Source organism: Impatiens glandulifera, chromosome 5, assembly GCF_907164915.1.
Source record: "Impatiens glandulifera chromosome 5, dImpGla2.1, whole genome shotgun sequence".
NCBI lineage: Eukaryota > Viridiplantae > Streptophyta > Magnoliopsida > Ericales > Balsaminaceae > Impatiens > Impatiens glandulifera.
Genome location: NC_061866.1, coordinates 18,696,373 through 18,712,181, shown reverse-complemented (window position 1 = coordinate 18,712,181; position 15,809 = coordinate 18,696,373). Strand labels below are relative to the sequence as shown.

General features: G+C 34.4%; 1 protein-coding gene across 1 annotated transcript; it reads left to right on the top strand.

Annotated features, from left to right (window-relative positions):
* Positions 1 to 10,787: 10,787 nt before the first annotated feature.
* LOC124939089 (agamous-like MADS-box protein AGL62) lies at positions 10,788 to 11,333 on the top strand. The gene has a single exon (XM_047479600.1). The coding sequence runs from the start codon at positions 10,788 to 10,790 to the stop codon at positions 11,331 to 11,333; it is 546 nt and encodes a 181-aa protein (XP_047335556.1).
* The last annotated feature ends 4,476 nt before the right edge of the window (positions 11,334 to 15,809 follow it).

The following is a 15,809-nucleotide window of genomic DNA, read 5'->3' as shown; positions in this document are numbered from 1 at the left end:
GGAGTTAGACGTGTAGTCTAATAGATCTCGGAATTAGACGTGCAGTCTAACTCAGCAAAGTTAGACGTGGAGTCTAATAGATCTTGTAATTAGACGTGCATTATAACTCAGTGGAGTTAGACGTGTAGTCTAATAGAACTCGGAATTAAACTTGCAGTCTAACTCGTAGAGTTAGACGTACAGTCTAATAGATCTCGGAATTAGACGTGCAGTCTAACTCGTGCAGTTAGACATGCAGTCTAATAGATCTCGGAATTAGACGTGCAGTCTATCTCAGTGGAGTTAGACGTGCAGTCTAATGTATACGGAATTAGACGTGCAGTCTAACTCAGCGGAGGTAGTCATGTAGTCTAATATATTAGGAATTAGACGCGCAGTCTAACTCAGCGGAGTTAGACGTGCAGTCTAATGGATTGTGAAAGTTAGACATAAGTCTAACTCCTTCAGACAAGTTTGAAGTAGAACCGGAATTAGACGTGTAGTGTAACTTAGTGGAGTTAGACGTTCAGTCGAATGGTTTGTGAATGATTAGACGTGAAGTTTAATTAGAGAAAGTTAGACGTAAGTCTAACTCCTTCAGATTAGTCTGAAGTAGAACCGGAATTAGACGTGCAGTCTAACTTAGTGGAGTTAGATGGGCAGTCTAATGGTTTGTAACAATTAGACGTGTAGTCTAATTGGTGAAAGTTAGATGTAAGTCTAACTCCTTCAGATTAGTCTGAAGTGATTGTAACTAGACGTAAGTTTAATCCCATTAGACCAGGCGGTCTAATAGATTCTGCACTTAGACGGGGATGTTTGATTTCATTAGACGAGGCCGTCTAACTGAAATACGTCTAATGCTAAGCTTAAGCAGTATGCTTCAAGCTAGCACCCGCCTACCCACGTGCTATAGCTGTACTCTACTCCTGCTCCACTTTCTAGTGAAGATTAGTACGATAGCTATATGCAACCAACCAACGAATGCCACGTAAGAGAATTTTCCTCATAATTACTTGTTTTGCAAATACATCTCTGATGGAATATTCAGCGCACTACTAGTTGGTGTACGGCCACGATCCTTGTGCTCAGAACCTGTTGTGTACTATGAAGGCTTTCCAATGGAAGAGTCCACGTATCATTCTAAAGATTCGACCGTTAGTCTCTACCCAGTATTTATCAAATCCTAAGGACAACGGACGAACAACCGGAAATTTACAGAGAGAGAAACTAATCGATCTTGCTTGCTGAAATTACAGAGAAATCAAGCATTTGAATATTCATATTGTAAGTTGCTTTCCTGATTGTACTGTGTGTGAATCAAGAGAGAGCTAGAATCAAAAACACCGTTAGCTGAGTGATACTCTTCATCTTATTAATTGAACAGAGTGTGTTCTGTTCAATAGTGAGCTAAGTGTGTGCAAACTGTATTTGATTCGAACCATATTATAGTGAATCTTTCCGATGGTTGGAAGAAGGGGTGATGTAGGAGAGTTTCTCCGAACATCCATAAACAAACTACTGTGTTCTTTCATTTCTGTCATCTTTTCATTCTTCATCTTAAGCTTCAAACCCAAGTAAACAATTCCGCCTTGAATCTGTTTCAAGTGTTTCCAAAGGTTTGCGTAGAATAGAAAGCGAATTAAATCCTTAACAAGATTTCTTTCAAACCGTTTTTCATAAGCCTTCAACAATAGCCAGACCCCCGTCTTTATCGATAAAGCCGATCCTATCAAATTGACTTTGATGAGGCATTTGCTCCTGTTGCCAGACTCGAGGCTATTAGAATATTTCTAGCATTTCCTGCATTTAAAAAATTTCAAATTTTTTCAAATGGATGTTAAGAGTGCTTTCCTTAATGGTATAATCAATGAAGAAGTTTATGTTGAACAACCCCAAGGTTTTAAGAATTCGGCATTGATTAGTCATGTTTATAGATTGGATAAAGCACTTTATGGTCTTAAACAAGCTCCTAGAGCATGGTATTATACTCTTACAAAGTTCTTATTTGATCATGACTTTACTATAGGATCTATACATAAGACATTATTAAAATTTAAGAAAAACGATCATATTTTACTTGTACAAAATTATGTGGATGATATTATATTTTGGTCAACTAACCCCAAACTGTGTGAGAAATTCTCTAAGTTAATGACAGACAAGATTGAAATGAGAATGATGGGGGAGCTAAGGTTCTTTTTGGGCCTTTAAGTTCGACAACTTGAAGGAGGCACATTCATCAACCAGGAAAAGTACACAAAGGAGCTACTCAAAAAGTTCAGCATGGAAAATGCTCTGCTACTACAACTCCAATGAGTACATTAGTAAATCTTGACAAGGATGAAAATGAACAAAGTGTTGATGTAACTGCCCATCGTGGGATAATTGGAGCTCTGCTCTATCTAACCGCAAGCAAGCCAGACATCTTATTCGCTGTTGGAGTTTGTTGAAGATTCTAGGCTAATTTTAAACAATCTCATTATGTATCTGCTAAAAGAATCTTAAAATATCTTATGGGCACTCAAAATGTGGGATTGTTATATCCGAAGGATTCTAGTTTTAATTTGACTAGCTACTCTGATGCAGATTACTCAGGTTGTAAAGTGGACAGAAAAAGTACAAGTGGAACTTGTCAATTCTGTGGGGATAGACTTGTTTTATGGCACATAGTAAGAAGCAAACTTTAATAGCTACCTCAACATCTGAAGCAGAATACCTCGCCGCAGGAAGTTGTTGTGCCCAAAAGCTTTTGATTCAACAATAGCTAAGAGACTTCGATATCGAGGATGTGGAGTCCCTAATCTTTTGTAACAACACCAACGCGATTGCCATAACCTACAATCTGGTGTTGCACTCAAGGACCAAGCACATAGACATCAGACACCATTTCATTCGAGATCATGTGACGCAGAAACATATCCGACTGGAATATGTCTCAACTAATCAACAAGTGGTTGTTATCTTTACCAAGCCATTCCAAGAGACTATGTTTTATTACTTTAGAAATATTTTGTGTCTTGTAGATATTATCTAAACACTTCTAAAGTACGTTATGCACTTAAGGAGAACCTCACTCGTTTTCAAAAAGGGTTCATCACATTTGTTTTCATGAAAAACTGGGCATATTTTTAGGTAGAAGCCTTCGCTTCTCAAAATGTCTCAATTGCATACAAGTTTTAATCTTAGTATTTGTTTAAAAATTGATCGGCTTTTCAAATTTTTAGTATTTTATTAAACTGGTCGGTTTATCAAATTTTTGGTTTTCTAAAATCTCTCACATGCATAAGTACAAAAGAAAAACAATCCTAAGCAGATAAAACCGAACAGTTTTCCACCTTTGAAATTAATAAAAATCATTCAATCGAGATACATGTAAAACAAACTGGACAGTTCAAACAATCTGGAGCTCAAGCCGACCAATCGTTTCAAGGTTAAACAAAAACCGCTCGGCTCGGTTTTCTTCAAGAAAATGACCAGTCCCTTGGGTAAAGGATATGTAGAAAGCCGACCGGTTATTTTTGTGAACATTTCGGTAGTATCATTTTTAAATACATAATGAGAAAGTTGTCTTAATTAAGTTCATCTTGTATTAATCCTTGGTGATGAAAAGCGGTTATTTTGTTCCAAAACCGGTCTATGCATCATAAAACCGAATGTCCTATCTTAGAAGTAATAAAATTAACACTTAGTCGAATTTATTAAATGTCTTTCAATACTTAGAATTTAAGTCGGCTCGGTTCAAAACGGTCATTTATCATATTAAGTATTATTTACTCATTAAATTATCATTATTATTTTAACCTCCATTTATATATTGAAAAGGGACAAAATTTTGAATAACGCGCCTTTATTGCCTATTTTGGGGGAACATGGGATCGTACAACCATAAGTGATGGTTCAGTGATCATTAAAGAAATAACCGACACTCCAATCCTTTAAAAAGGCAGAACCGTCGAATCCTAAATCACTATCTTCTCTTCAAAAACCCTAGAAATTCGACTTTGCTCAACTCTCTTTATAAAAATCTCATTTCAATCCATAACCATGGTAAGGGATAACGCACTATTTACCCATATTGTTCAGGTGGATTTCAATTTCATCGAGGATACAGGTTATGGAGGCTATCAAGGAGTTCGGATTGCAGCACTTTCTTGACGGACCAATGATATGCTATTAGGAGGCTGTTCGAGATTTCTTCAAAACAACAAAGCTAACGAACAAGGTTATCAATGCAAAGGTAAACGGGGTAGAGTTCTCTATCTCTGAAAGTGTATTTGCCAATTCCTTAAAACTTCCGACGAAGGGAAGAGATTTCTCCATGGATCTATCAAACACATCAACATACAACCTTCAGATGATACTCTCCGAAACTAGTGTGCCGATACAGTTAAATAGAAAGAAGAAATCCTTGGGATGTGAATATAGGGTTCTATGCAATGTCATATTTAAGTCGCTTCAGGCGAGAGGAGGAAATTTTGACAGTCTTACTCGGTTAAAATTTGACATGATTGGTGGTATTCTGAGAGGTGACCGATTCAATTGGGGCGCATTCTATTCAGAATCCTTTGTGAAATGGTCACTCCTGAGTTCACCTAGAGTTTTGGCTATGCTTTCAAGACCGACAAGATTCTAGGTCATCTGAACATCCCTACAGGTCCAGGTATTCCCCTCATGAACTGCAAAATCTTAAACTCCGGTAATATTGGGAAATACTTTTTTAAAGCCAGAAAGGATAAAGGATCCGAGTCCAAGGTACTTGTGAGAAAACCGACCTTTAATGGAACTGTAAGTGATAATACCAATATTGGCTCCAAACTCCCCCTCTAGAAAACCGCTATGAATCACTGCTCAACCTTCAAGCTAATGCCGAGTCCACTTTCAGTGCTTTCAGTCTAACTAAGAGAAAATAAAAGAAGACAAAGGAGACTCCTTTTCTTGAACAAACCGCTCTACATAAGATAAATATACCCACTCCATCTCATGTTATCGCTCATAAGGATGCCTCAGTACTTCCGCTTGAGCTTGCGATTTTAGAAGCTCAATCGGTAGTATCTGACATTATAAATTGTGTTGTGGTTGGGATCGATCGGTTGACCGAGACCGATCAGATAAATGATATCTGTGAGTCCGGTCGGATTGCTGAAACCGACCGAACATATTTTGCTAATGAAGCAGATCAATTGGCCAATAATGATGTCACCGGTCATCTAGAGAACGATGTCACTGATCACTCAAATGAAGGAAATCGAGAAAAAGTCCAGACCAAAACTAGGGCCATTCGAAGTCTAAGTTAGGAGGAAATTGAAACAATTGTTCCAGACTTTGATGAAACACCGGACCTCCACAGAGATGAGAAAGAAGCTGAGAACATTGTGAATAATATTCTGAAAGAAGTTGATGAGAAGTCAATTGAGACCATCGACTTCTTCTATGCATGGGCAAACGTAAGATTGGAAACAAGTTTTAAAAAAGTACTCCCTGAAGTTCCGGAAGATAAGAAGTGGTCATCACTTCTTTCCTTAGAAGAGGTGGTTTTCGGCTTAATAAAAACTACATATGTACATGAAGCTCTATCTAGAATCAATATTGCCGAAGCAAATGTCAAACGGAGAGAATTGTTTCCAATCATTGAAAAAATGGAGGACGATATTATTTCAAGTGGGGCTACCACAGGAGTGGATGAAATTGTAATCACATTGCTAAAAACCGTTATGGAGGACCTTCTGGCGTCTATATCCAAGTTTGATAACATGCCTGTAACGGTTGAAGAAATACCGGTTGAAGAAATACCGGTTAAAGAAGAGCATATTAAACAGGATGAAACATGAAAGGATGAAGTCGTGAAGCCATGTTTTGAAAAAGGTCAATCCTCTAAACCTACATGGACTCCATCAGAAGAAAGAGAAATTTTTGATTGGTTCGAGGCTAAAGAAGAACAACATCGAATTGAGTCAGAAGAAGATCACTTTTCTGGCTCACCAAAATAACCTGACAATGAGTTCGAGAATGAAGAAGGAGAGGACAATGCAAACTCTAACCCATCTCTTTCAGGAAATGAAACAGACAAATCTCCATCGGGTAAGTCCTGTGACCAAATTAAAACAATAGAGAATAGCATTGAAAGACCAGCCATCACTGAAATGTCCCTCCACGTAAACTCTCATGGGGCGATTCCTTTGCAATCCGGAGCTCTCGACTCACCGCGACCCTTTTTTGAAGAATTCCTAAGGGTGACCATTGAGCAGTTGATTCAAAAGTCTTTAGCTTTATGGAAAGCATCCATGAAAGCTTAAGTAACCGAAGCACTTAGAGAGCGCGCATCGTCATCAAAGTCCCACAATCACAAATTGGCGCATCTATGGGAGGAAGTAGGCCGAATATAACCTATCGTCTCTAAGACACAATAACTTCAGTGGAACTTATGTCCTCATAGCTCTATGAGCTAGTAAAGTCTCAAGGTGCTGTCGATGCTGAAAGATTAAGGGTGCATGAAAAGGCTGCCCGTCGGTACCAAGAGGAAGAAGATGTGAAAGCTAATGAACTGGCCTATGAAGAAGTTGCACGAATAATTCAGGAGGACATTCATAAAGAAAATGATGTGCCTGCTACTACTGCCAAGAAGCCAAGGGAGGCTAAACGAAAAAGAACTAAGAAGTCTGAGGCGCTGAATATGCAACCAGAAACTCAAACACCGGTGATTACTCTTCTAGAAACTAAAAGGCCGAATTCTGAGGAAGATGAAAAAGATGAAGAACCACTGACTCGAAGAACTAGAACAATGTCCCAACCTCTCCCGGTAGCACCTCCAAAAGTTGTTCCCCATAGTGCTCGGTGAAACTGGAGAATCCATAGAGGTGATGGGAGCTCGGTTGATAATGCTATTCTAAGTGAAAGAAATGTCGAGTTCAATGTTCCTGGTCAACCAGAAAGGAGTCCTAAATGCAATACCCCTGGACAACCAATTGTCGGTTTTATGCGTAGCTTCGTGAACGAAGTTCTGGCCTATCCTTATCTTACAATATTTCTTTTTACAGTTATGATTTTGGTATTAAAAACTTTCAAGTATATTCACCAACTCTACTTATGACTATTAAACAGGAATGCCACTTGATGATCCTGTTTTATTTTTAATATTCTGGTTTTGATAATTTTATAAGTTAAAAATATCAAAAAGGGAGAAATTGCTAAAGAAATCAACTCACAAAATTTTGAATCAAAACTAAACTTAAGCGGCCAACAATTATAAGTTTTTAATATTTAAATTAAATAATCAAAAAGGGAGAAATTGTCAGATAAAACAGATAGTTAATTAGTAAGTAATTAACTATTTAAAGAATTTAACCAAATCCACTGCCTGTGCAGGATAAAAAAAATCTGGAAAGACCAAAGAAGCTCAGAAATGCAGGAATTGATTTTACTCTATATCTACAATATCGGTTTTAGCACTTAGTCCGATTGACCGATACTAAAAAGGAGGCGCAAACCGAGATCATCTAAATAAACTTTATTTTCATATATCTTTATAAGAAACGGAACTAGTAGAGGATCGGCTCTGTAGTGAAAATGGTTTTACAGCTCAGCTTCATGATCGGTAAACTCGTCAGTTATGTCTTAGAAAGAGAAATCGGTCTCCCTCCATATAAAGAGAAAATGGCTTCTATACTTCGGTAGTATGACCGGTTGACCGATATTAGAAAGACGGTGCAACCGGTGGTTTTCTTAATAAACTACTTGGTATAACCTTAAGCTATCATACATGACATTCTGTAAAATCATCAGTAGTTTGACAATTTCCATTTCAGTGCAATACAGAACACTTTCGGAAAATACAGAAAGGAGCCTTCAAACGTACAAACTGTATTATTGCCATTTTAATACAAGTCTGATAATATCTTTTGGGAAGCAGAAGACTGTCAAAATATTCACATACCAATTTTGGTATAAGTCTAACAATAGTCTACTTGGAGCAGATGTTTGTCATATTATTCCAAATAATCAAATAGTAGAAGTCAAAAATACGTGTTGATCTGCTCCTTGGGAAGTATTAAACTCATTAAATGCCCTGTTGATCTACCAAGGTACTTGATGTACCTCCCTGATCAACCAATCAGATCCAAGAAATAAAGGGCTGCCATGCAAGTATCCGATGAAGATTAAAATATGACCGTTGTCATATTTACTATTTAAGAGAACATAACACTACCAGAAGAAATAACAACATACAAGAACGAACACAGAACCAACCTTTGAATCGGACTAGAAGTCTCAAATCATCTCTATTGATATATTGTGTAAAGCATTTGAAAGTGTGTTAGAATTTCACGTGTATTACAAGTTCATCTATTCTGTGTGAGTAGTGACTGTTGTAAGTTGAAAACGTGTAGTGATAAGCCTCGATTGTTCGACGTATTGTAAACTATTTTGAATATTTTAAGTGAGTATCCTTCTCAACGTTTAGGAAGAAGGGGTGACGTAGGAGCTTTATCTCCGAACATCCATAAACCATGTGTTGTGTTTCTTCTTTACTTCATATTTTCTTATCACTGTCCAAACTATGTGTGTGTTACTTCAAGTTGAAACAAACAGTTCCGCACTTGAACTCGGTTCAAGAGTTTGTGACAACTTTCGTAGTATTGAGTTAACATAGGGTTAGTATCACCCGGCGTGTTGTGTAAGCGTTCTCCCTAGCGAGACCCCTAGTCAACTTCGGCGATCCCGATCCTAACAATATATAATTATCCATATTAATATTAATTCAATTTTTTCATTAATTGAATTTAACATTATATATAAATTAACAAAACCTCCAACAAATACCATATATATAATATATATATATAATTATCTATATAAACAATAATTCAATTGAATTTAACTTCCAACGAATACCATATATATATATATATATTATATAATTATTTATATTAACATATAATTATCTATATTAATATAAATTCAACTGTCTCATTAATTGAATTTAATATTAAATATTAATTAACAAAATCTCCAACAAATACCATACATATATATATTATATATATAATTATCTATATTAACATTAATTAAAATTTCTCATTAATTGAATTTAACATTAGATATTAATTATAAAACCAACATCAACTCAACGTAAGATAAAATAACCTGAAATGAATTTTTGTTAATTGAATTTAGCAATAAATATTAAATATAAAAAAAACCAACAATATAACTATATGCAATTAAACCAGACTTTTCATTTTCTTCTCCACTCAAATACTTTTTTTTCCTATAAATAATCTTAGATCAACCACATCAACAAAGCACTACTTTGAATAATGATTTATAATAAATCATATGCCAATTGCAAAAAATAATATATCACTCTCAATTTTAAGTTTAACCCTAAACTCTAAACTTTGACATTCTCTCTTCATATTGCATGATCAACCATCAATGTCCCAAATTCTCAATCTTAACATAATATTAGTTCTATCGAACTTGACCTACAACCTTTTTTACTTCTCTTCCTTTCACTGTGATCCTTGTTCTAGCAACTTCACTCCAATTCTCTAATATACATGAAACACTCCTAGCCATTACATAATTCACTCCAATTTCGGGCTCTAACTCAATCATCAATTCCCTTATATTCTTGTCTACCCATACCACATTATCATTGTTTCTACAAGCATATACAAAGCTCCTCAATACAATGAAGTTGGGTTCCTCATCCATGTTCTTGATTACCTGATACGCTTCTACAATCATCCTGGCTCATCTGAGTATATCGACTACGCAACCATAATGTTCTATTTTGGGGCTAATGTCGTCAACATTCACCATCTTATCAAAATACATATTTCCCTCCTAAACATGTCCCAAATGGTTACAAGCACTAAGAACAACAGAAAATTAATAGGTATTATTTCTGCGTCGATAAAAAAACAACGTGCTTCTTAGTGGTAGATTCATAAATAAATTCATTTTTTATTGGAAACAATATTGTATCGAAAACTGAAGCTCATATCTCTATAGTGTTTTTATAATTAAATACTAAAACAAAGTATTAAAATAATTGATATTATTTGTTTCTTTCATAATATTATTTATTAGAAATTTAGGTACGTAATTTACAAAAATGTGCACCCCAATAATTAAATTTAAACAAAAGATGTAAAATCTAACAAAAATATTATGATTTTAAATACTTCAATTATTTATTCATTCTTAAGAAAATCATTTATTAATTCACTCAATTATTTGCAAGCATGTTTGATATTTACTCTAATTGAATAATAATAAAATATTAGTAAGGCAATCGCAACTATATTTGCTTATAAGTTAAAACAATCTAGCACACTATCTGAATAAATTGTTACTATGGTTATGTTGTATGTTTGAGTGAAATGAGAGAAAGTATAATAATTTAAATTTAAGTAATAAAAAACAATATTAAATATAATTCATATTTATATTATAAAAATATATTAGTAAGATTTACAAAATATATATTAGTCAAACCAACACGAATGCAAATAATTTTCGTGGTCAATACTCACAATAAAAATAGGTAATGATGGTGAAAAAAATTATTTTGATTTTGGTCAATTTAGTGGAAAGTGTTACAATAACATAGTAATTTTTTTTTTCTAATTTTCTATATTTGAAACTTGTAGAATATAATCAAGTTAGATTGCGAATGATATTTTTTTTGTCAACTTTTAAAGTACTATTTATCGAAATTTTCCGCATTTTTATCTATAAAATAGAATTCATATTTAGTGAACTAGAGACATAGAGAAAATATCTTGAAATTTGAGAGTGTAATGGAGAACATCCCTAGCAACCCTAGAGCAACCAAGCGTTCAAAAGGCTGCAAGAGAATTCTCAAGGACCGACGTCGGGGAAGGGAAGAAGATCAACAAGTCACTTTCTCTGAACTCCGCAGTGGATTGTACAAAAAGATCAGCGAATTGAGCATCGTTTGTGCTATCGAGTTTATTTTCATGATCTTATCTCCATCTGGGAAGCTCTTCTCTTTTTCTTCTCCGAACATGGAGTTAATTGCAATGAAATTACTTAATAACAAGAAACTCGAGAGAAATACGGTAACCAATTCTCTTATGGATAAGTCATTTCGAGAAAATATGGCTAGACTAACTAGCCAACTTGTAGAGGTGATGAATCTTTTGGATAAGGAAAAAGAAAGAGAAAAACAAATAGATAAAATGGTAAGAGCACGTAAAATAAAATCAATTATTGATACTTCTGTTTCGGATCTCAATGAGGGTGATGCTCAAATGTTAAAGAATTGGCTCAAGAAAGTTCAGAGTGATTTAAATGCAAGGATGAAACAACTTAGCGTAAACTAAGGTGCGTTATTTTTGAAAGATGTTTGTCTTTGTTTAGATAAAATGAAACATCTGATTAAGTTTAAATTAAATGATATTATTAAACAACAAGACAATTGTAATGTGTTAAGAATAAAAATGCGATATGAATGAAACCTATATTATATTTTTTTGTTACTAATACTTATAATGGATTTTTCAATGAGCTTTTTATTACCAACAACATCAAATATTAATATGAATTAGCGTTCAAGTAACATAGGTTCAATTGTTTTATTTTTTGCGCTAAAATTGACATTTACCAGTATGAAAATTAAAATAACACAAGTTCATTTTCATATATAACATAATATAAATAAAATATATTTTTAATTTAATATGGTAGAAAATTTGTTGATCAATATAAATATCTCTTCCTAAAACTAATAAGATGGTATAAAATTTGTTAATCAATTGAAATATTACACTTATAGAAGGACTAACTCTCTTTATGCCTATTACAGATTTGCTAGTATTTGACTTTCATCAGCTCTAATAAGTACTACTAGTGAATGACGATGGTTTTCAATAATTCAAATTTTTTTTTTGTAAAAATCTTCCTACCTTCTCCTTCTATTCTGATTCTTGTATAATTTTGAATATATTTTCTCTATCAAGATAAATTCTCTTGAATTCGTTTCAAAGCTAAAAGGTATTTTCAAACATATAAAATCACATGGAAAGCAAATCAAGATTTATTTAATGCAATTATTATCGGTAGTAAAGTTAATTCCAATCTAAAGAAAAAAAAAAGCTCAATTTGCATGTGACCTGACTGGAAATAAAAAAAATAAATATCGTTAAATGAAAGTATAACCAATGTAAAAATTACAAAGTCATAACCAGAAAATTATAATAATAAAAGATCAGTCTTTTTCTCAAAATTATTTAGTCTCAAATAAGATCAACTAACAACAACCAAATATTTGTGTACACTTATTCAGCTTATGGGTACTACTTGTTTCCACAAATAAGAGTTTCAAAATTACCTCATGAAATAATAAAGGCTTCATATATGTAGCAGGAACAAAATGACAAGACCTGTAGTCGTGTTCAATGAAATCAAGATAATACACAATTAGTTTGATAAAAAAATTAATAATAAATTTTCATACAATGAGCAAAATATACGGGCATTTAACAAATAAAATAAAAACTTAGTTTAACTGTCTCAATAATATCCTTATCTACTTTTTTGATACCACAAAATTTGAATCTTTTTTTTGAAGGAATCATTATCATCTACTTCTACAATATTTGACATAAATTTTAATATTCACACAATAAAATATACCAAATGAACACAAGTGAAAAATATCGCAATGATACTGTATATACAAATATTATGATTTTTCATAACCTACATAAATCAAGGCTATTTTAAAATAACTGTCTAATCAAACAAGGCCTTAAATGAAAAAGTATATTTTTATAATAATTCTGTGAACATTTCTCTTAACTTGCACTTTGTGACTTTAGAAGTTGGTTGCTCATCATAAGTAAAAATGGAGTAAGTTTGCTTCTAAATATTGTTTTTGATAAGTAAAAATAGTTAATTCAATAGTAGTATTAATTAAGTATTTAAATGAAAATCTAATTGTGTCAAAATAATTATGTGCAGATTAAACCAAATCAGTATTCAAATTAAAGTCGGTTTTGTCATAATATCGGCTTTTTGAGATATCGGCATTTGACAAATATCGGCTTTAGGAGATATCATGATTTGGCGGATATCGTCTTTTAAAGATATCGGTATTTGGCGGATATCTTGTGCAAATTGGCATTTGGACCATTCCAGTATTTCACAGATTGACTTCCCACATTCCGGTTTTCCGCAAATCGACATATGGACCATTCCGATATTTCACAGATCGGCTTCCCACATTCTAGTTTTCCACATATCGGCTTTCCACATCCGGCATTTCACAATCCAACTTCCCACATCTGACTTTCCAAACTTCGGCACTCCACATTTTGGCATCCGATATCTCACAATTTCCATACTTAGTCAACCTCTAGAAAAGTCAGACATCATCTTTACACTTCCTAGATGAGAATTTCCTTTTAAATGCAAAGACTGATGAAGACCTTCTCACTTTAGTAGAACCAGTATCAGAGATAGGTCAATAGTCTGAATCATACATTCCTTGGACATTCAAATCGAAATAATTAGAATTTGGCTTACTATCATTCAAAGTACAGACAAGATCAAAGAATATACCATACGTTGTACTATTCTGGACTTCAACCAATCAGAGTGAAGAATATATTATCATTCAAAGTACATACAAGATCAAAGAATATCCCATACGTTGTATTATTTTGGACTTCAACCAATCAAAGTGATGACAATGGTCTTATGAAGCAAATATAGTCGTTGAAATTGCAGATATATCTGTTGATATTTTTGCCTACTTAAGAAGACATAAGTCAATCTTCTTCAACACCCGCAATTAAGCAACGAACCTTTTGGCAACCTTTAACCTTTTGGCAACCCGCTATTGATCTTTTCTATCAAATCTTTCATGCTTTAAAAGTTCTACAAGCCTTTCAAGTGTGTTAGAATTTTAAGTGTATTACAATACTACCTATTAGGTGTGAGTGGTGAGCTTTGTAAGTTGACATAATTCGTTTCTACTCAACAGCGTGAGTGTATTGTAAGGTCGAAAACAGGCAGCAACTAAGTCATAGTTGTTCGACTGAGTTTGTATATGTGTTGTAAACAAACTGAATATTCTAGTGAATATCCTTCTCAAAGGTTTGAGAAGAAGGGGTGACGTGACGTAGGAGCTTTATCTCCGAACATCCATAAAATCTATGTATTGTGTTGTGTCTTCTTCTTTATCTCATCATTCATATCAATCATCTTTTTCTTCAAACCTAAACAAACACTTCAGAACTTGACTTTGTCAAGAGTTTGTGATGATTTGTGTAGATTGAAGACGAGATAATCAACCTCTAATAGGGTTATTATCAAATCGTGTGTGTGTAAGCATTCAACGTTGCGAGACGTCCGTCTCCTTCGGCGATCTCGTTCTTAACAATTCGTATCAGAGCAAGGTGTCTTTACTCTCAAGCAATCAGATTTCAGCATGTCTATCGTCAATAAGGCCCCAATGTTCGAAAGTGAAGACTTCATTGATTGAAAGCTACGCATGCAAGTTTACTTAGCTTCAGTAGACGATGACGCGATGTACGTTATCTATGAAGGTGCAATAAAGATTGATAAGGAACAAAGCGAGTGGAAAAATGAGGATAAAAGGAAGAATAATCTTGATAATCTAGCTAGAAACTCCATCTACAACACCCTAGATAAAAATACGTTCGCAAAAATCAGAGCATGTGCTACTGCCAAGGAAGTATAGGAGAAATCATCCAGCTTAATGAGGACAACGAGCAAACCAAGGAAAACAAAATCATGTTGGTCACTAAAAAATTTGAAAACGTAAAGATGCGCCCTAGAAAAACCATGAAAGAATTTGGTGATCGTTTCACAAGCTTTGTGAATGAACTTTCCCTTATGGGAAAAACTTACGACAAAAAGGAGACAATCATCAAAGCACTAAGAGCTCTTCCTAGCGCTTGGGATGTCAAGACAATATTGATGAAAGAATCCAGGAGTCTTCATAAGATGCAGTTGTACGATGTATTTGAAGATCTAAAAGTTTATGAGTTCGAGATGAACTCAAGAAATGAAGACGAGCCTTCAATTTCAAATGTGATCAAAGCTCTGGTATCCTTTGTGGAACCAGCAGAGCCTAACCCTATCAAGTCAGCTGAACAGTTCAGCGAAAATGCAATTGCTATGCTCGCAAAGAAATTTAAAAGATTCATGAGTAAGAGTCAGTCATCCTACAATAACAACAATGACTACAAGGCTAAGGTACGCTGCTTCAATTGTGATGCTCTTGGTCACTATAAGTTAGAATGTAGAATGCCAAGAAGAGATGATAGAAAGTCAGCCAATCAAATAATAAGGAAGATAAAAAATCATCCAACAAAGATCAAAAGGCAATGGTGGCAGAGGAAAGCATAGACAAATGGGCTCAAAGTGATTTAGAGTCAAGCGAAAGTGACAATAATGACGTCAAATGCTTCATGGCCAACGAAGAAGAGGTATTTGACTTTGCCTTTGAAGAGTTTACTCAAGACGATTTAATTACTGTACCTAATGACATGGTCATTGAGTACAAGAATCTGTTCGAGCTCGTCTCAAACCAACCTACCAAAGTGAGTGGCAGTACAACTGAACTATCCTCTAAAAATGAGAAGCTCAATGAGATAGTTCAATTGTTGACTGATGAAAATGAAAGAACAAAGTATGTTATTGCTACATGGACGACATCTGAAGATGCTGTGAGTCAGATGACGAGTCATCAGAGGCCTGCTAACTACAAGTTTGGCCTAGGCTATGATAACAACAATCCAGGTACGTCATGCAAAGAGTTGAAGCCCAAG